This window comes from Meles meles, chromosome 20, assembly GCF_922984935.1.
Source record: "Meles meles chromosome 20, mMelMel3.1 paternal haplotype, whole genome shotgun sequence".
Classification (NCBI taxonomy): domain Eukaryota; kingdom Metazoa; phylum Chordata; class Mammalia; order Carnivora; family Mustelidae; genus Meles; species Meles meles.
Window position 1 is genome coordinate 30,880,248 of NC_060085.1, and position 22,476 is coordinate 30,902,723.

The 22,476-nt window shown below is 42.2% G+C and overlaps 1 protein-coding gene across 23 annotated transcripts in view; it reads right to left on the minus strand.

The window, feature by feature from the left end:
* The window catches only part of CADPS (calcium dependent secretion activator), a 483,094-nt gene that overhangs the window by 62,601 nt on the left and 398,017 nt on the right, over positions 1–22,476 (minus strand). For all 23 annotated transcript variants that reach the window (XM_045990930.1, XM_045990927.1, XM_045990929.1 and 20 more), the window contains 4 exons: positions 20,824–20,979; positions 16,605–16,752; positions 7,942–8,016; positions 6,978–7,061 (listed from right to left, as the gene is read on the minus strand). In XM_045990930.1, the coding sequence (XP_045846886.1) occupies positions 6,978–7,061; positions 7,942–8,016; positions 16,605–16,752; positions 20,824–20,979 (463 nt within the window). The remainder of the gene's footprint in view (positions 1–6,977; positions 7,062–7,941; positions 8,017–16,604; positions 16,753–20,823; positions 20,980–22,476) is intronic.

A 22,476-nucleotide genomic window follows, 5' to 3' on the forward strand; every position in this document is an offset into this window, starting at 1 on the left:
TGTATTCATTAGGTATTGCTTTCATAGCTGACACTTCTTTTTTTTTTTTTTTTTTTAAAGATTTTATTTATTTATTTGACAGAGAGAGATCACAAGTAGGCAGAGAGGCAGGCAGAGAGAGTGAGAGGGAAGCAGGCTCCCTGCAGAGCAGAGAGCCCGATGTGGGACTCGATCCCAGGACCCTGAGATCACGACCCGAGCCGAAGGCAGCGGCTTAAACCACTGAGCCACCCAGGCGCCCATAGCTGACACTTCTAAGACCCGGTCACTCAGCATCTCACAGTCTGGAGAAAATTCTGTGTCTGTTGTGTGTCTGTCTGTTTACTAGAGAACATTAAGGGAAAGAGTTAACTCTGGATGCCTCTTTCCCCTTCTGAAAAGTGTATGTAACATACAGCAGGTATGTTAATTGTCAACTGTGTTTTCAAGGCAAGAACTGGAAATGAGGATGATGTCCTACTAGGTGATAAAATTATCTGTCATAAACCCCAAAGTGGATGTCAAGTTCTGAACCATTGGGAAAGGGCTGATGAAAGAAGCTGGTCGAAGGCATGTCAGATCAGTGCTTTATAGTTCTTGAACACTTCAGAGCACGGGGTTTTTTCCTGGTCAGTGTGAACAAACTACATTAGACAAAACAAGTTTTGACTTCTGATGATGGCTCAAAGCTTCAAAATCGGACTACAAACCCAACATTACTGATAACAGTAGCCAGTCTCTCTGTGACCTCTCTCAGCTTCTCCAGCTGAATCAGTATTGGATAGTGTCCCTTGTAAGCCCTTAGATCCCATCACCATGGGCAAGTTTCTTCATTATCAGGCTGTTCCTTCTTTAACAGAGTAGCTGTTCCTTCACTCCATGCCTGTCCTTTTCCTCCTTTTAGTCTGGCCTTTCCCTGAGTCACAGTGGACTTCTTCCCAGAATGCGCTAGAACTTCTCTTTCTCCTCTGTGTCTCTGTACCCTGCACTCTTTCTCCTTTTCATTGCAAGATCCATTAGATCTCAGCTCAAATGTCATTTCCTTCATGGCCTCCCAGGTGAGGTTGGGTACCTTCAGGCTATTGTTCCATTGCATCAGCAACTTCTCCCTCTCTCTGGAAAACTGCCACAACTGTAAATTACTTTTTGAGAATATATCTCCCTCATGAGAATATATACTAAGAGGCATGATCTGTCTTACTCATTGCTATGCCCCCAGTGCCTAGCATCAAGTAGGTACTCAACAAACGTGTTGGATGAAGGCATAATATAAAACTGAAGATTATGTGGAAAGCACAGAAGAAGTGAGGGATTGCTAATGTCCATTCCTTTGGTTTTATTGCAAAACAGTTGGTACGTAAATTTACAAAATAGTATTGTTGGTAAGATGTGAGAAAAAATAGAGGACTCTCCCTTAGAAATGGTATCAGTAAGTGGATGGTTCCTGAAAGGGTTGTTAACTGACTTCATTCATGAGTTTCTCTGGTTCTATGGAGAATAACATTCTGGAGCTAATAAAGGAGTAAATCTGAGGTGGAGTCTCTATGAATTGGGACAAATAACTCAAGTTCTCTCATCTGTGAAATGGGGGTAATAATCAGATCTATTGCACAGGGTGACTGGGAGGATCGATGAGGAAATGCATGTGAATCACTTAGCACAGAGCCTGACACAGAGTAAATGTTCAGTAAAGGGCAGCTATCACCACCACGGTTGGTGCTTCTGTCCAAGGAAGGCACCTCCACTCCGAAGGAAGGCAGCTGACTTGAATCACTTGGATTCAGCATCTGATAATCGCTGAGTTACCCTCTGAGGATAGAGAAAGACCTCTCCGTCTATACCACCATCACCAGCCCACACTACAAAAAGCCATCTCTCCCATGCTGGGCATTCCCTGAAGCCAAAGCAAAAATGGGACTTCATCAGAGGTAACACTAACAATTATGAACACTCACCCCACTCTGTAATTTGAACTGCTTCCTGACCACAATGTTCTAGGGACAAAAGTGAATTCCTCTGATCCAGTTCTGGCTTTTGACCAAAGTGGCAGTCTTGTTCTTTGGCATGACATCAGGAGCTCTGACAAAACCAGTTTATGCTGCTGGTTGATCTGCACTTAACACCAGCCCTGGTCTTAGATTCTAGCAGGAAGAAGCATGTCTACTTTGTTCCATTTCTAACTGGCAAAACAATTACAATGCTAGCAAATGGAAAGAAAGGGTGAATGAGGGTGATTTGAGACCTAGGAGATTGGATATACAGTGGGGTCTGGGCCCCTAACAGATATGAATGGGTCTTTATCCTGCCTGTCCTGAGTGTCTTCCATTTCTATCGTGACCATCTCAAATGGACTGGCTTGATGGGGGAATCTTGAGTGAATTCTAGGGGCCTTCAGAGGATCTGAGGAAGTTATTCTGACTGCCGGGGAATGGGTGTGGGCCCCTCCTACATCATCACTCCTCCTTGGAGGCTCCAGAGTTTATGGGAGAGAGTACGCTGGTCAAGCTGGAGGGCTTAACCTCTCTGAGCCTCAGTCTGATCTTCTGCACAAGAACGTTGCTGGGATGGCAGTGTTCAGAGGATGCAATGAGAAAAATGTATTTAAAGCACTTCGCCCTGTGCCAGGCACTTAGCAAGTGCTCAAAGAACAGGAGCGGTTGCTCCTGTCGCTATTTTAGACTTCTGAATTCATCTAATAAAACCACCGTCGTATTACACTGAATGGAATGAAAAGCCAGGTGTGACACTGTGTTCCAGGTCACAAGGCAGCCGGGTGAGGGGCAGGGCTGGGACCCCATCCCAGGTCTCCCCACTCCTGGGCTGTCTTTTTGCTGTACGCCACTGGCTGTCAGGACTCATTCGGTGCAGAGGAGCTCTTCAAGACCTCCCTGTGGGGGGCCTTCCACATTGCCCCCTTCAATCAAGTCTCCACCCCCAATATGTGCTCAGTCTCTAAATCCTATCCATGTTCCTTCCAAAATATCCACAGAAATGCCTCCTACTTTCCTGCCTCCTGGTCATTGTAGTTGCTATTCCATCTAGAGGATTCTCCCCTTTTCAGCCACAGCTGACCCCTCTTAGTTTCAGCCTATGTCTCCGCAGAGACCCTCCGTCGCCTCCTTGCTGAAACAACCCTACCTCCATCTCCTTTCTCTCTTTCCCTCCCTTACTTTTCAGTTTGTGGCCTGTATAGCTCTCCCCCTCTTTAATTTTCTTTCTTTTTTTATTGTCTGTCTGTTTTCCTAAATGTAAGCTCCAAAAGGACAGAGAACATGTCTTCCTTGCTCATTGCTGTGTTCCCAGCAACCAATACAATGCATGACACACAGGTGCCTGGTAAATACATGTTGGGTGAATGAATGAACAAGCAAATGAATGAATGAGCAGATTCCAGAACTAGCATATTGGTTAACACCTGTATAGGACCAAGGAAAGTATTTTAATTTGTTTGGAGAGAGACCTAGGTACCTGCTTGTCCCCCTTCCTGGCCTCCTAAAAAAACAGTGTGAGGCTACCCACCAGACAAGGACCCTTCCAAGCAGGCAACCCACACAAAAGCACATCTTGCAGTCAGGGGAAATGGGCGGATAGTTGCTAATCGCGACTTCCAACTGGGCTGATCTTTCCAAAGTTCGAAAGGCGCCTGCCTCCAGAAATCCCAGGCTGCTCCTGCTGCTGAGGCTGGGGAGGGAAGAGGGGAGGGGCGCGCCTGGACGCCTCTCGGGCTGGCACGAAGAAGCCACATCTCCTCCTCCCTCCTCCCCCCAGCTCCTCTCCAAGAGAGGAAGCAATGCAGATGGAGACGAGAAATAAATATTCCTGCCTGCTCTGTGCCACTGCAGACGTTTTCCAAAATGTCTGGCTTGGACCATGAAATCAAGCCCACCCAGGAAAGGAGGCGCTCAGCGGGAGAAAGAGGAGGAAAGGGTGGCATATTTGTCGATACTTGTCAGCTTTCTGGGGGGCACAGCACATGGCTCATACTTGGCAGCCCTGATGAGGTGGGGACGTGGTAAGTGCACAGTAATACTTGAAGAATTGAATCAGAAATGGGAGCAGAGTTAAGGAAATCCTGCCAGGGTGTCGGCACCATCTCTCTGCCTTTGTCCAGGGTCCCAGGACTCACAGCTGGCTCTCTCCTCATTGATTTCCCGGCTCTTTCCACAATGCCTGCTGCCCCTGCTCAACCTCTGCCCTCTCCTCCACTCCGTTCTGGCGTAATTCATACAACTGGGCGCAGGAAGTCTTCAAAGGCCCATTGAAATTTGGGCAGGAGCTCAGAATTCCCGTGCAGAGATAGCTATTCCTGCCACCTCTAAGCACAGCTCGCGTTCTCCGACGCTGGAATACCAGCAGGAGATGAGAACAGAGGCTGCAAATGATAAGTGGGTGCTTTTGGCCGTGGGATGGCCAAGTGTGTGGGAGAAGTGTCACTAAGGAAGGGAAGTTACAGGCCCAGCAACAGGCACTGAAGTGTTCTGCAGTTACGGGGACTTCACTAGGCATGCTGAGAGGCGGCAAAATGTCTTAGGAAAGAGATGAGAGCATGAGAATTTCAGCTTGAAAACTCCTGCCTGGGCTATGCTAGGTCTTCTTTGTTTCTCACCCTCCCATGAGAATCCCCCTGGTACGGTGTCCTCTTACTACTGCCATGGGGACCCCTTCCCCCAATTCTACTGGGAAGTCAGTCATGAGAGCTGACTTCTGAATTCTGCTCTATAAAAAGCAGAAGGGCTTTCCTGGTTTGCACTCGTTCAAGTCCAGTGCAGTAAAAACACTTGCTTAAAATGAAGACTTGAAGAAAGTGGTATCTTTGGTGAGTGTCAGGGGAATGTTTTCCAGAAATGCTGCAGATAATTCTGCCTCTTTTTACCATTTCCATGACTTCACTGAGGAATGAAAGATTATCTACTATTTCCCACTCATGTGCCCTGAATCCTTCTTTATGAATCTTCCCCACTCATCTGCCCATCTGCCTTCCAGTGCTAGGCAACTGCCAGCTGAATCCCACTCTCTCTAGGAAGTTGTTCAATGGTGGGGGGAAGCTGGCAGGAGACCTGGCTTCCTATCTCTACTCTGCCCATTGCTGTGTGACCTTAGGCCAATTACTTCCCCTCTCTGGGTCTTGGTTTCCTTGTTTGTCAAAGGAGCGGCTTGATAGGTGTCCTTTCAGCTGGGACACATTATGGGTAGTTCTACAGAGTGCTGTGGGATAGATTTCCTATTGTCACCATCATCTATCCCACCCCACCTTTACCACTAAATTCCAGGGACTGAAGCTATCACATTTCCAGGGCTGAGTTCAATCCTTATGTCTGGAAGTTCAGAGCTGCATATTAAAACAAGCTGAGTATGTGGATACATGGACACTATCTAGAATTGTTCTAAGTATTTTTTGCCTACATTTCCCTAATTCCCAGAAAATCTAATGCATGGGAAATACCAGTATAAGGCATATTTAGGGAGAACTTGAGTGCATGTGTTTTTGCACTGTATAATAATCATGTTAGTTATTCCATTAGCGATAGACACCATTTATTGAGGCCTACTTCATGTGAGGACTTTCATTAGCGATAGACACCATTTCATTAGCGATAGACACCATTTATTGAGGCCTACTTCATGTGAGGACTATGCTATGCTCTCTCACTTACATTATTATCTCCACAACAGCTCATCATAGAAGACATTATCCATTCCTCACTCCATACATCACGGTAGGCGAAAACCACTAAAACATGAACTCATAAACCCTAACCAAAATTACAAAATAGCACTCCTTCCCAAAGCCAAAACCAAAACCAAAGCAAAGCTGAGGCTCAGAGAGGTTGAGACAGTTACTGAAGATCACACAGCTGGTTAATATTGGCAATGGGGTTTGAAACTGGTTCTGCCAGATTGATGTGTTACCCCCTAACCCTGTGCTGGGCCTCATCTTGGCATTCAATGCCTTCCTAGGAGATTCTTCATACGTTAAGCCTGTTTTAAAGACCCAGAGATAACAGGGCTTAAACTGATTGTCTTTCCTATGGCCCCGTCAGAGGAAAACACCTGGTCTCAGAGCCAGCAAACACCCTGCTATCAGAAATGGCAGGAAAAGAAGCAGTGTCATAGGCACCGAGCACAAGAAGGGTGGGAGAACCAGGCCCCAAAGCAGCCCATTTCTAATGACTATCTCCATTGCTCATTTACCTACAGAGAATTTAGGCTGGCTTCTGCCCACAACCAAACTTGTTTCTATGCCCATGCCCTACTCTGGCACAGAATTAGAGCCCCTCACAATTTGTACAGACTCAATCATCCACTCCAGAGGTTGTAAACTCCAATATTCCCAAGCCCAGGCAGGTACATGAATGAGCAAAATGGCCAAGAAGACACTAGAAGAAACTGGCAAACACATGTGTGGTCAATGGGGACCACCGTGACTCCACTCCAGCAGACGGTTACTATGCATGTATGCAGGCCCAGAGCTGCCTGGAATATGGACATTCCTGTGAGTTCTCCAGATTTTTAAATGTAGGCAACTAATTCAGTTAAGAAAAGTGTACCTGACACAGTGAGGACCAAACAAAACATATTTAAAAGCTCTGTCTGACCTGAAGATCTCTATTTGCAACCTTTAAAATTAATTTTCCTCATTTACAGATGGGGAAATGGTAGCCCAGAAACAGGAAGTCATTTGTCTGAGATCGCTAACGTGGGCTCAGGCCAGCAGCTCTCTTTTGGATACATATAGAGACATATGTGTGTGTGTGTGTACATACATATACATACATACATACTGTATATTCACAAGTGAAATAGAAATGATTTTGGATTACCTGCTGTTGTGAAATATTCTGCTTATTCTCCTAATGTTATTATATATTAGCAGTTGACCTTAAGTAACATACTTATACACACCCAAACCAAATTGGCATGTTGGCACCCCGCCCCTAAACCCAAACCCAAACCCAAAATAAAACAAAAACCAGGCAAGAAAGAAGCTCTTTACTTACGGTAAATGACAAAAAAGAAGAAAACAAAGTCCCTTCATCGTATCTGGATAATTTTGCTAGTACTCCTTCCAAGATGGTAACGAACTAGTAAAACAGCAAAAAAGAATTATTATTTCAAACTCTAATTGTTCACACCACGGAGCAACATTTTCCAATCACACAGAGACTAGCAATGACCTCGCTCGGTTTTGTGTTCTATTATTTGGTTTCCACTTTTGGGGAAAGGAATAGATTGCTTTCACATAGAAATATTTGACTTATCCGGCTTTCTCTTCATTATTATGTGATTGCAAATATAGTGTGTTACAGAAGTACAAAGTGACAAAATATTATTGAGTTGCATACAGCATGCGATAATATTAAATGCACTTTTCAAAATCCAAAACTGTGCAAAGCAGTTTTTACGTTACATATTAGCACTACATTTAATCCAATCTATTTTTATTTGTATTTTATCAGTAATTTGGGGGAAACAGAAGTTTAGCACTGGCAAATATAAATGTCTTCCCATTCAGCATTACTTAGTTAAAATTCTATAATTCATGAGGGTGACTGAAATAGCTTTATCTGACTTTTATGTTTTATTATGACTCTCACTGCATGTGAAACGAGGGGAAAGGGGGTTTTCAGGATGGCAGAATTCCTTATTAGCGTTTAACTTTCTGTTTCTAAAATCTAGCTTTGTCAGTGCTGAAAAACAAAACAAACATTTTCCACATAACCTAGTACGACGTCTGGGGACAATTTCTTATTAAGTTAACACATGCCACTTTATCAATTCATCTTCACACGGCTCGCAATCATCAGAAAAAATCATTCTGAGCTGAGCCGGGGTGACGTACGATCTCGTTTCCTGACATACAAGTATTCAGTTCAACTTTTTAACGTGTTACATTTTAATGGAAATGCAGATATAACAAAGCGATGTTCACAATGAAACATTTCACCTGAAGCTGAAGGTTACCTTTGCAACCAAGAGTGTTATCATTTCTTTAACAGTTTCTTCAATTAGTTCATCTATTTTTGAGTGGTATTGATGCTAAAGAACACAGAAAGACAAATATTAGCATGTTGGGGAGGTGATGGCATTGCATCCGTCAGTAATTTTAGACAACACAATTTATAAATAAAGCCTGGCCTGCAGACCCAGTTTATTTCCATACTCCCAGAAGCAGCTGTAAGATTCTGACTCCAGGTCTTTGATGAAGAGAGATCTGAAGCTCTTAAAAAAAAATTACCAGCCACATGGTTCCTCACCCAAGGCTTTTGATGGCTTTGATATGTGTAGATACATACACACAATTCCAAATAGCATGCATGGATGGCCTCATGGCCTAATGGTGTGTGGGTTTGGAACTTACAAAACAAGATATCACAGTAATTGAATACAGGGGATGAAAAGTTCTCTTTGGAAAACTTCTGGGGGATATGGTTCAGAATTTGACCAAGAGATTGGGACTGATTTTGCTAAAACTGTTCTGAAACCCTCTGATACTTTGGGTTTATGCCCCAGAGCCCACTCATTCTATATCTAGATGTTGACTGAGTGCTGAGGCAAAGTGTCGTTTTCTGAACCCTTGTGGCAGCCATTCATTTTCTCTATTCATGGAAAAGCAAATCCAGGTTTAGAGCCTCCACTCAGACTCCTGTTAAGTTTTTCAATTTCTCTAACGTCCGCTGTCGATTAAATTTAAATAGTAATGCGAAAACAAACCCCCACACAAACAAAAATCTGCTGTAAATGCCAGGAAAAGAGGAAAAGCGATTTCAACAGAAAATACTGTATGCCAGTTCCTTGACATTTATTAGATCATTTTAGTATCCATTTGAATTATTCCATATTCCTTAATAAAAAATAACAATGCAAAACATTGTTATTTGGAAAGGAAAATGCACTTACCCACTCTTTAGCAAACTTTCAGAAGGATGATTAATTAGGAACAGAAAAAGAAAAGGAACAGTGCAAATAAAAATTAGGACAAAAGGACACATGAGAAAATTGAAATTAAACAAACCATTCAAAAAGCTAGGAAAACATACAGAAATAATAAGCCATGGGAATGTGGTTTGATATTCTGATAACTGGCAATCAGAATTAATGAAAGCAAGTGAAGGGATGTGACTTAAGTTAATTCAGTAAAAGTCACAGGGGAATTTCTTCTGTAGTTGTTAAGACCTGAATAAAGTCCCAGTGCAAAGTCAGGAAGTCATGTCACCTAAGAAAATACAGTTTAGTTTCCTCATCTGTAAAAAAACAGAATACTACTACCAACCACTCAGGACCAATGGTGGGGTGGAAGGGAAGCCAGTACAAACACTGCTTTTGGAAAGAATATGAAGCAAACCCTGTTTAAAGATATTTAGTGGGTCTATTCTTCTATTATTATTATTATTATTATTACTTCTTATTATTATTACTTAAAAACCATTTCCTGGCGGTCCTTTTCTCAGACTCACAGATCCATTGTGAGGATCAAGCGAGGATCAGATGTGAAAACGTCTTGTCAACTGTAATTGCAATTCAAATATTATTTGTTCAAGTTCATAAAGCAGAAGCTAAGGGTAAGGAGATATGGTCTTAATGCTTGGTCCTCCAATTTTAGTTCCCTTTCAGCTGATTAGAGGAAAAACAATAAAGCAAATGGTCCATGTTGTATAGCCCTGATGAATCAGAACCCATATTGGCTCTACTGCTAGCTCCTCAAAGGGATTTACCAGTAAGTGGCATAAACCTGAAGCTAAATGTAAAACTATCTGCAGAATTCTGTGCTAGAAACACAAAGAAAGATGTCAGAGCAAAAGAATTCAGGAATATTGACAGGGCTCCAAATTCATTTTTAGGTCTTGAGATAAGATCCAGTATCACATGCTTACTTTCTTCCTCATGTGACTGCCTCACTCTGCTTGATTTTCTTTGGATTACTATAAATGATTCACATTTATTAAATTAATTATGAGAGTCAACTAACTTAGAAAAGCAAGTTGTAGGCTAAATAATACAATCTGAAATATTAAACAAGGGGCTTCTAACCTAAGCAAAGAACATCCCCGAGAATAGAAACATTCTCTTGAAAAACCTGGCTGTAAGGGCAAGCAGAGCCAAGAGCTGTTGTTTTCCATGCACCAAGAAAGACACAGGCTCTTGGTCTGGGGTGTTAATAATGTCATTCTTTCTTGAAAATCAAATAAGCATTTTCTTCTCAAGCGGGGGGAACCTCAAACCTTTCATTCTGGAAGAAGTCCAAACTGAAGGATATGGAGATGTGGTGGGTTGATGGGAACCTCTTTCCACCTTCAGTTTTTCCATGCCAAATATGGCCATGACCACCCCACAGAGAGTCCCACTATCTCTTCTTCTCATTCTAAACAAATATAATTGTCTCCACTCCTGTTCTCATTTCTTTTTTTTCTGTCATAAAAAAGTCATTTTGCTATGATTATTCTGCCTTTTCCTTCCGGAAGAAACTTGAACATGTCAATCTCTGTTGGTCTATTTCCTCATTGAGGCTAAAAATGACCTCTGTGAATACAGGAATCATATTCACCTAACACAGTAGTGAAAAACACATGGAAATGTGGTTTAGAAACTGAGAAGCAGTATATAGCAGTATTACTACTAGTATCATTAATTGGTTAGCATAGTGGTTATATGTGTGTTTACATTTTTCTACACTTATGTAAAACCTGTATATATTCTGTTGTATACAAATTATAATCTGAATTAATTAAGACCTATTTTGGTAAAGAGTACAGTAGGGTAACATCCCCCTGTGCTTATCATGCATTAAAGTAATATACATCAAAGCAGTCCCCCCATTCCTATGTGAGAAAGTGCAAAATCCATGAATTTCTTTTACCAGAGTCTCCTGAGACTCATTTGATTAACTAGCTTTTCTGGGGCAATAGTGAGCACTCACTCTGCCTTCGTTCTGCTTTTTCTGGGGAGATTATTTATTCCATGCACATGTGAAGTTCCAGGAAGGGGTATAAACACTACCAGGACATCTTTTAGGTACCATCCCCCCAATAAGATAACCTTGTCACAAGTCTCTTGCAGTCAGACAGACTATCCAATTCCATCTGCATCTCAATATGGGTACAAAGAGGGATCCTTCCTGTATTTGCATTTTCTAGTTCACTCTCTGGGTGTCATTGGATTGGCTTGACCCTAGTAGTAGTAGCAGTAGCATAGCAGTAGCAGTAGTAGTAATAATAATAATGCCCATAAATTACATTCTGGGGCACTAGACCATGATAATAGCAAGGGAACTGCTAATCTTCAGTGCTATGGAGAGTTTGGGGAGTTCACTTCTGCTTCTGATGAGTGGAGCTACTCCAAATTCACAATCACTTTGTAAAAATCATTCCACTTGACTTCCTGTACTGCACATTTTGCCTTGTCATGGAACAGATTGTGTGTATGTTGTCTTTCTGTTAAGACCATCTGACCTTGGAAATGAGATGAAAACACACTAGACCAAGTGAGAAACTATTTAATACACAATTTCCTCTCTATTGGTACTTTGTAAATTTTAATGAAAAAATAAATATTTAAGATGGAAAAGTATGGTTAACAAATGCTTCAACAGCTGCATTTAGATGAGAATTTACCCTGGTGATGAAATTCAGGAAGTGATCTTGAGATGGGAGAACACTGTGTCACCTGGACAGTCACTAGTCTAAAACACTTTGAGGGAATTGGAATCCAGGTGGAAGCAGGTACTATAGCTAGATCTACACATGAGCTTAATATCCATACTCACAAAGTAAAAACTATGCAAAAACATTGAACTGCTACCTATTCTCCCAAATTCTCGTCATCCTTGGCCAGTCTCATTTTTACAATTCAGTTGACTTTGGAGATGAATATCCCCATTCTTCAAAGTGAGGAAAATTACTGAGACACCCTTCACATGAGACTTCCCATTGAAGTTCTACTCAAGGTCAGGGCCAGCAAGGTCCCTGAAAGAAAGTACATATTTCTAGAAAATGATGTCTGGTTTCGTTCTGACTGACTGTTCTCTGTCACTTGGTATTCAAAGGTCATCAGAGGCCTCTGTTTCCATGAGATGGTCACATAGGTGTCTCTGATTCAATGATACTAAGGAGAAATGGCATAGCAGGTCTCTCTAGCATAGCTTGAGAAACTAGCAGTCTCAGGATAAGAGCCACAGACTAGAATACAGTACTGATGAGCCCTTAATAACGATCATTTGGTCTGAGAGTCGGGGTGTGGGAAGTGTGGAAAAGTGGGAAACGTTTACCAGCTTTAGTTATTGTTTAAATTAAAAAAAGAAGAATGTTGAGGGACGCATGGGTGGCTCAGTCGGCTAAGCCGCTGCCTTTGGCTCAGGTCATGATCCCAGGGTGCTGGGATTGAGTCCCGCATCAGGCTCCTTGCTTCGCGGAGAGCCTGCTTCTCTCTCTGCCTCTGTCTGCCACTCTGCCTGCTTGTGTGTATACTCTCTCTCTCTGAGACAAATCAATAAATAAGGTCTTTTTTTAAAAAAGAAGAATGTTTAATTATTTGTAAGGGATACATGACATGTTTTCTACTTTATCAAATAGAACAATGTAAAGAAAGAGGTAGGCATTGCTGCTTAGCCTCAAAAATGTTACTGTTTGGGCATATCCAAGATAACATTCTAATCTGACATCCAGAAGTGAGGGAGCTTTATCCTCAGTTTCAACAAGCTCCATATCTCTCAAAGATTGTGTGTTGCAATGCTGTATCTCTCATGCGACAAATGATGACAGTAAGGTTGAATGGGACTTGCTCAAGGTCACAGAGTTTGGCAGCTAAGGTACAGGCTCCATAAGATGTACTTCTAAGGCACTAGACAACATGTTCTTCAGAAAAACACGATCCCAAGTTTAAGCCAAGGTTATTCTATTGTAGCACAGAAGTGATTAGTGGTATTGATAAGAGCAGGATCCCCTTTTGACAAAATCAACTTGCTATTTTTCATCATATATCTCCAACCAGGGGCTACCCTTTGGCTTAACAAGGTCCACAGGTTGCCTGAAATGCAAAATTATGGGGAAGTATTTTTTCCCCTGGGCATTGGTTCCCCAAATTTCATCAAATTTTCAGTGGGGCCTGTGACAATAACCCTTGCAACCCAACTCTTACTATTCTCCCCAAAACCCAGCTCAAAAAGAAAGAAGTTAAGATCAGAATGACTTGGCTTGTTTGGAAGGACTGCATAGCATCTGAGTAGGTATGTGGGAGTTCTTTAAATATGGCCACAATTGAGTCAGTCTGAGGAGGGACTGTAAGAGCTACCGAGGGGAAAGGAGGCCAGTCCTAGTGCAACAATCCTTCCTCATCCTGGAATGAGGTCAGCCTTGTGAAACTCAGCTGAAAAGGGCATCTTGGGAAGCTCCAAGGGGAAAGAGAAAAACTGGACTCCATCAAACTTAAAAAAATGTGTTTAAAGGATACTACCAATAAAGTGAAAAAGACAACTGGTGGAATGGGAGAAAATAGTTGCAAATCATATATATGTTAGTGGTCTAGCATCTAGAATAAATAAAGAACTCTTTCAGCTAATAAAAAGACAATTTAATTTTTTAATGGGCAAAGGATTTACATAAACATATCTTCAAAGAAGATTTACAAATGGTCAACAGACATGTAAAAAGATGGCCAACATCACTGCAAATCAAAACGACAGTGAGATAGTACTGTATACACACGAGGGTGGCTAGAAGAAAACAGACTAATTAGAAGTATTGGCTAAGTCATAGCAAAATGGGATTTCTCATACATTCCTGATGGGTATATAAAATGGTGTAGCTACTTTGGAAAACAGTTTGGCAGTTCCTCAAAAAGTTAAACACAGAGTGACCACATGACCCAGCAAGTTCAAACCTACGTATATATCCAAGAGAGCTGAAAACACAGGTCCACATGAAAATGTAGGCCCACATGAAAACATAGGTCCACATGAACATCAATGTTCATGGCAGTGTTACTTGGAGTAGCTACAAAGTGGAAACAACTCAAATGTCTATCACCTGATGAACTGATAAATAAGATGGGTATAGCCATATAATAAAATACTATTCAGTATAAAAAGGAACAAAGTGCTGATACATGTGACAGCATGAATCTTAAAAACATGGTGTCATATGAAAGACACCAGTCACAAAAGGCCACATGAAATTTCATTTATATGAACTGCTCAGAATAGGCAAGTCCATGGAGACAGAAAGTAGGGTAGTAGTTGCCCAAGGCTGGGGAGGGGGATTTGGGGAATTATTATTCATAGGTCAAGTTTCTTTTTAGGGTGATGGAAGAGTCTTACAATTGATTGTGGTGATGGTTGCACAGCTTTGTGAATATTCTAAAAACTATTGAATTGTATACTTTAAAAGAGTGAATTTTATGGCATGTGAATGACATCTCAATTTTTAAAAAAAGTTCAAGGGGAGAAAAATTCAGGAGAGAATTTTAGAAAGTCTGAATTCAAAGGGATCTCTTTTTTTTTTTTTTAAGATTTTATTTATTTGTTTGACAGAGAGAGAGATCACAAGTAGGCAGAGAAGCAGGAGGAAGCAGGCTCCCTCCGGAGCAGAGTAGGCAGAGAGGCAGGAGGAAGCAGGCTCCCTGTGGAGCAGAGAGCCTGATGCAGGGCTTGATCCCAGGACACTGGGATCATGACCTGAGCTGAAGGCAGCGGCTTAATCCACTGAGCCACCCAGGCGCCCCTGAATTCAAAGGGATCTTAATGAATGTTAGAGTTCACCAAAAGCAGAGTTTTTCAAGTGGGCTCTGTGAAGCCTGAGAATCTTCAGGTAGGCAGTGAAGAAATAGAGAGGTGGAAAGGAACATGGTAGCTTGAGCACAGGGCTTCTAGACCCCCTGCCCTTCACTCTATCTAGAGCAGCTCTCATTTTATTTTATCCAGAGCAGCTCTCATTTTATTTCACATGCTGGCCTTCTTGGTAAGGTTTGAAGAACTGACACTGCAGCTCAAAAGAGTCTGAATTAAATTAGAATAGGGCTATTAGGGGCACCTGGGTGGCTCAGTTGGTTAGGCAACTGCCTTTGGCTCAGGTCATGATCCCGGAGTCCTGGGATCGAGTCCCACATCGGGCTTCCAGCTCCACGGAGAGTTTGCTTCTCCCTCTGACCTTCTCCTCTCTCATGCTCTCTCTCACTCTCTCTCTAATGGACAAATAAAATCTTAAAAAAAAAAAAATAGGGCTATCATTTTACATATGGGAAAACTAAGGCCCAGCTCATTTGCAACACAGCTGGGGTTAAGAACCCTGGCGGCTGAACACACAACCTGTCCTTCAGGCGTGAGCCCTAATTTTAACTCCTTTTTGGATACTGGGCCTCCACACCAATGATTCTCAAACTGTGGTCTTCAGACCAGTCTGCAGCATCAGCATCACCGGGGAATTGGTTAGAAATGCAAATTCCTGGACCACACTCCAGACCTCTCGGAATCCTTGGGGTGAGACCCAACCATCTGGGTTTTGAGAAGCTCTCTAGATGAGTCTGACGCTCACTGAAATCTTCAGAACCACTGCTCTAAGTCACTCACATGCAGCACATGGAGCCATGAAAGAGAACCAAGGGCCTTTTACAGTTGCCCCTAGTGCCTAGAACATAACCCCTGAGCAAATGTCCCTCCAAAGAAAGTCAGTCTGGAGCAAACACTAACAGGGGTGTCTGAGGAAGCAGATTAGTAGGGAAAGAAGGTTGGAGATGATGTTGCCAGGAAGAGAATACCACCAACCCACATTTAAAAATGGAAGGTGCCGATAAGAGAAAATAAATAACGAATAAGGAGCAAATATAATTTAGTAAGAATTCTGAGCATGTACGGCTGGTATCGAAAGATCTGATTTAGGAGCAATTTATGCCAATTGGCAACAACACGAGAGTTGCCAGAAATGTTTCTGAATTAATTCTAAATTGGTATATGAATATCTAGCTGGCTTGAGGCCATCGGAGAAAAATGATCATGATAGTCTTTAATCAAGCCCGAGTTGCTGCTTCTTTCTCCTTTATATTTTAAATACCACTTTGGAATTGGAAACTTAGCAAAGGACTAACCTTTTGGTCAGGGAAGATTCACAATCAACTCAATCTAAGGAAATCAAAAAGTCTGTGATTTCTTAAAAATTCAGAACCTGCTGGTTTTTACCCCTGGGGATGGGGTAGCAGAGTGATACAACATTATACATCCTGGAGTTGCTTGATGAAAGAAAGAGAACCCTCCTGTGGTCCAGATGTTCAAAGTGATAAAATGCACTTCAAATATGAAAATGACTTGCACTCTGGCAAAGAGATCTGTTGGAGATACCAGCCTAATAAATAAGGTCATTGCACCTTATTTGACTTGAAGGAACTTTAGGGCCACCCTAACTCCAGCCATGAATCACTTCCAAGTGACTGACATTCTCATTAGCACATGCCTTAGAAATTTACTTAACAAACAGATACCAAACATTAATCTGTAGCTTAACCCACAAATGTTAGAAGGATATTTCTGAATCTAGTAGACCAGTGTAGATGGAAGGAATTTGTAAAGTTTTCTTTTACATGATCAATGGAAGGGGAAAAAAAAAAAATCTGTAATTTTTTTTTTTTTTTTTTTTTTTTTTTACCTCTTGGCCCATTTCCATGCTGCAAAGTTTTGTTGATTGAGCTTTGGCATCAACCATAACATTAAACATGGTGCATATTGACTGTGGGACTCGAAAATCTGTTGATCGACTGGTTTTTTGCAGCTTAACTTCAAATGCAATCCTGGTTCTATTAAAACAAAGTAGGAAAAGACCAATTCAGCATTCATGGCAGCAGGTGGAAGAGACATTTTCTGAGAGGTCAGTGAAAAAGAAAATTGAAGGCTGTAATCAGTTTCAATCGACAATGACTTCACATGTGTTCTTTTAAAAATGACTTTCCCAACTAAGGAAGGCCTATTCATGGAGACAGCCACGGAAACCCTCTCTTTCTCGGCAGTACACGGAACACCTGTAGCTCAGTGTATTTCTGTCTATAGTTTACATGCTATGGAGATCCCTAATTGCAGGAGAATGAATGAATTAACAAAAACCCAATTATAGCATTATAGCATATGTAAGTTCTCTCACATTGGCAACTGCCTACCTTGAATCACTTCATTAAAAAAACAAAAAACAAAAAAGCAGCTTCTAATCTTCAAAATCTCATGGTGGGGGGAAAAATCTTAAATGACATTTATTGTTTTTTTTCCCCTTTTGGTTTTGAAAGAGACTGAAGTAAAAAAAAAAAGTTCTAATTATTATATGGCTTTAAAAACTAAAAAAGTAAGATAGGTAACTTTGGGGAGGAAAGTTAAATTAGGAGGAGTGGTATCTGGGGACTTCCACTATATTTATGGGCAATGTCTATTATTCTGCAATCAGAGTATATATCTCTATATATTTTTAAGAGTATGTATTTTTAATAAGTGAAAATGGCATAATACACTTACCAATTCAAGAACTGTGTAATGGTGCGAGCTTAATGGGACATAATTCTGACATAGGTCACAATATGATCCCGGCAATGCGCTAACTGTTCACAGGAAAAACCCAGTCCCACATGGCCAGCTGGTAATACAGGTGTGAGATTTAATCCTTGGTATCGGCATTGTTTAGGGGACCAGCTATATTTTAAAAGGTTTTAGAGAAGTGGATCACATCATTCCATGTCTTGAAAGAAAAGCACCTGGTTAGTAAGTGGCTTCATGAAAGCTCCTTTTGCCCAATGCATCTTTTCAGTATTGTTTACCATCAAGTTCTGGAGATCATGCAGCCACCAGGAAAGCATTGCTTCAAGAGGTATTAGTAGCAGTTTTCTAACAGTGCAGAGGAGGACCACACAGCTAGTTAGCTCAGGAAAGGATGCCAGCTTGCTAACACACCCTGAGTGCATTCAGGGAAGCCAAGTATAATTTCTAAGGTTGGAAGTCTAGTTCTTAAGAAAAAAACTTAAAACAACAACAACAGGGGCGCCTGGGTGGCTCAGTGGGTTAAGCTTCTGCCTTCGGCTCAGGTCATGATCTCGGGGTCCTGGGATCGAGCCCCGCATCGGGCTCTCTGCTCTGCTTCTCCTTCTCTCTCTCTGACTGCCTCTCTGCCTACTTGTGATCTCTGTCTGTCAAATAAATAAATAAATAAAATCTTTAAAAACAAAACAAAACAAAAAACAACAACAAAAACCAACCCTTAAAGCACTCCTATATATTATATGATCATGTTAAAGATAAATGTATCTTGGCTTCTAAAGACTCGTGCATTGAAGTAGCTTTCTAATCATGATGATCATTTTAATCTACACTGAAAATACATCCTTTTCTGGGTTTGTGAAAAGGAGGTCTGATGGGGACTGAGTGGACAGGTCCCTGCACTGATCTTCTAAGGCTGGCATGCTAGTTCCAGCCCAATCGGAGAAAGGGGAGTGCTACATTTTTCCCCTACAGCAAAGTAAATGTCTTCTGTTTTCACAGGGGAGCTGCGCATTGCCCTTAGAGGGTGTGAAAAGGGGAAACCAAACGTAAAATTAATAAGACTGGGAGGGCTCCACGGAGCAAAATGCCAGGGATGGAGAGGTCACTGCATTCAACTGACTGTCCTTGAAGGACAGGGTTAGGGGGCCATGTTTCAGTGGAACACAGTATGACACAGACTAGACTAGAGGCTCTGTCACGACCATCAGATGAATGATGTAAATTTCTCAGAAACTTGGAAATGAAGGGTGATTGATTGACTTTGGATGTTACATATTTACATCTATGAAATAACGTCCTTACAGTGATGTCCTTCTAGAACAATGGCCGTTTATTCCGTCACAAAGAGGAAAGCAATTAATTGTTCTAGGCTCTACTTACGTAGATTCTGTGTCTTAAAACAGCCAAGGACATTTTCATATTTTGCCTTCTGCATGTGGAGGTTGGGGGATGATATTTGCACTTATATTTGCAGTTGTCTGCTTTTGTGTAGGGCCTTAATTGGAAGGGTCATTAAGAAATTTAAGCCTCTGATATCAAGTGTGACTGTGTAGTTGATCAGCTTCTGTTAATAAAAAGTTACTTAAGAGCTACTATGTGCCAAGCATGATACTGGGACCTGGGGAGGGCCGAGAGTGCAACACAAGTAAGATATACTCCTTGTCGGTGAGGAGTTCACACTCTTTGTGGTGGCTGGCCACAGAGATTTGTGGTAAGGGATAAGATAGCATCACTGTCTTCCTTTCATATCCACGTCTTCCATTTTTCCCCCATCAACTCCCCACTTCCTACTCCTTACTCAAAAGACTGTCTTCTCAGAAGGGCATATATGCCCTTTTGTACAATTGTGTGCATAGATCAGAAGCTGGTAAGTGTTCATTCTAATGTGCCACAGCCCTGAGTACAGATCGGGAGAGAACTTTTCACCACAGGGAACTGCCCCATAAGAAGTTTTTGGTGGAATGGTTTGGCTTCAAGAAAAGAGTTGCTTTTCCTCAAACTAATAGAGACTATACAGGAAATGGTAGAATTCAAAATTCTAAGGAAGCATTTTGACCTTGGATTTGAATAATAAGCCTGCCTTTGGTTCTAAGAGTAGAAAGAAAAGAACTAAACCAAAAAATTTGGATTGCCTGGACTTTGAGGTTCCAGAAGTGCTGTCAAACACCTGCCCATACTCCCCACAGCACATAGCTCCTTCTCCAGTTCCTCCTGAGATGTTCACCTGCCTGACCCTGCATTGTTCTTTGCTCTTTTGGCTTCCAGTTTAGATGATATTCCTTTTCTTTTCTTCTTCCAAGATATAAAATTCAGATCACTCCCAGACAAACCCAGCCCCCATCACCCACAACTGATCCATCAACCAAACTATACAACATCTGGAGATCTGGAGTGGCCCATGCTGCTTGTGGTCTTTCTTTCTTTTTTTGTCTTGAATGAAGAAAAATAATGGAGCAGTTATGAACTGGAAAAGGAACTTGGATGTGTGTCTGGGGATAGACAGGGTGATGATAATGATGTTAAACCAGAGGAATTCCATCTCTGCTCCAGGAGGGAAGGGACGCAGTCTCTCATTCTTCATGGCATGGTATGCCAGGACTGTAGCACTGGGCCTGGCAGGTAGGAGGAGCTAAATAATCTTTGTTGAACAGATGCATATTGTTCTCATTTTCTTCTCTTCACCTTCTCAGAACACTCTACCTGGGAACTTCAACTGCAGCATTCCCACCTCAACCCAATATGCCATGGCGACAAAGCAGGCAATTTGTAGGAAATCCAAATGGACATTTAACGTCTCCTGCCCCCTCACTGATGTCTAGTTAGATTTGGGGCAGGACAACTCAGAGTGGGCACAGAGTAGGTGCTCAGTTCATGTATATGGAACAAATGATGTTGCTGAGATCCTGCTCACATTTCTGCAGAGACACTCATTTCCTGCTACCTGTACTGGATATCCTGGCTCCAGAACCACCTATACTTCTCTTTTTTCCTACTAACCATCCCCTCACGCACACACTTATACCTTACACACATATTTTCTAAGTAAATATTGTGTGTCAGGTACTGCTAAATACCAGAGATATAGAGAAGAACAAGAAAGACATGGATCCTTTCCTCATGGAGCTAAGTGAAAAAACTGGCTACCGTATCATGTGGGGTTTGGGACAGATATAGGGCAGGTGAACAGGAGTTAGACTTGGGTGGCCACCAATCCAGCTGACTTGGACAAGCAATCACCTTCTCCAAAAAAATCCAAATTATGGCCAATTGAAAGAGGGGCCACCTACCATTCCCTGAGTCAGAGTGTAGTGGGGAAGGTGTGCAGGGCCCATCCAGCCCCCTAGGCTCACCTTTTGACACAAGATTCAATCATGTCACTTGCCATCAGCTTCAGCCGTTGTTCCAGGTGCTTTCCAAACTCTTCTTCGGGCCAGTGCAAGTCCCGAATGAAGGTCTGAAGGGCATCGAGTTTCCAGAATAGATCTTCTGAAGTGCCTGATCCATTACTGGCAGGATAAAAATTAGAAAACAAGAGTCACCCACAGGCCTTGGGTTCTGGAAAAGCTGACACAAAGACAAGTAGGCGCTAGAAGGCTTAAGGCAAACAGTGGCTTCAACATACAAAACGACGCGTGTTGGCGGTGGAGGTGGGGGCCATCTCCACCGGCAGATTTTGAGTTTTACCATACATGACTTAGTCTGTGTTGTTTGGCCAATTATCCCAGACCAGTGAGAAGTCTGAGGAAAGGTGTTGCCCCACAATGACTAGGAGAATGGTGTATGGTAAAAATCAGCCTTCTTTTAATAACCACATTAACACATGTGATGATTCAGATGAAGGCCACGAACCAGAGGGAGAAGTAAGTTCCAACGGATAATAACTACATGGCACCATGCAGTTATTAAAATTCAGGGTTTCATGCATTTCCCCAGTTCCCCTCCAGAGCGGAGGTCTCTTGGAGATTGCACAAGACTTTCAGTTTTAAAAGGACAGTGCTAACAAAGTGGTGAGCGAGGACCTGCTTTCTCTCTTGAAGAGCTGGAAAGAAACTGGGGTGACTCAAATCAAGACGAGTACACCTGGATACCTTGAGTCCAAGATTCTTGTTCAGTTTCGTTCTCACTCCAATTATCATAGACCAGCCTGTTGCATAGGCAGCCCCAGGATGAGGTGAGTTGCGGGGGTGGGGAGTGATGCGCGGACAAGGGATATCTGCAAAGCTTTAGGGCTCAAAACCTGAGCTCTTTTACCATTGCACCACCTTACCCGGTCCCCTGTACAGATGGAGAAATTGGTCTTGATTCCTTTCTGTACAATGACGTCTAGGAAACTTTTACCTGGGGCATCCACGGAAAGCCTGTGTATGGGAAATGCTCCATCTCTCACCCTCTTGTCCTTCTCTGGCTGGCTTTCTCTTTGGTTAACAGTTCCATTTGGAGCTCTGAGGGGTGGCCACCCACCCCCCTTCCTCGCATACCACTAATGCTAACACGGTAATTTATAAAATGTCCAACACACCATGCATTACCACTTGTTCTGACATCGTCTATAGAAACAGATGAGAGTGGGTGTTTCTATTGTGACAGATGCCAGCTGCATTGAATTAATGCTTCAGAGAGAAATATAGCTAGTGCATAAACGCATACACAGCTACTGTGGGGTGGGGAGGGGGCAAACTCCCAACATGCCGAGAGGGAGCCTACGGCCTGGACCAACAGGGTAATGTTTCCAAGGACAGACCAGCCTGAGGTCAGTATGTAGATGTATCTGACACGAAGGAGCAGGTAACATGGAAACACATCCTTAAAAATGAAAGGTGGCAAAGAAGGAAACTGGAATTATGAAAAGATATAGAATCAGGCATTTCCTGGTGGGCGATTGAGGATCTACACCTTCTATTCAGATCCTGCCATAAGCACTATTCAAAAGCGGGGGAATGCGTTGTTTCTCTGTGAAAGTTCAGCCTTCCCCCTACCTCCATCCTATGCTTGGGAAAAAGAAA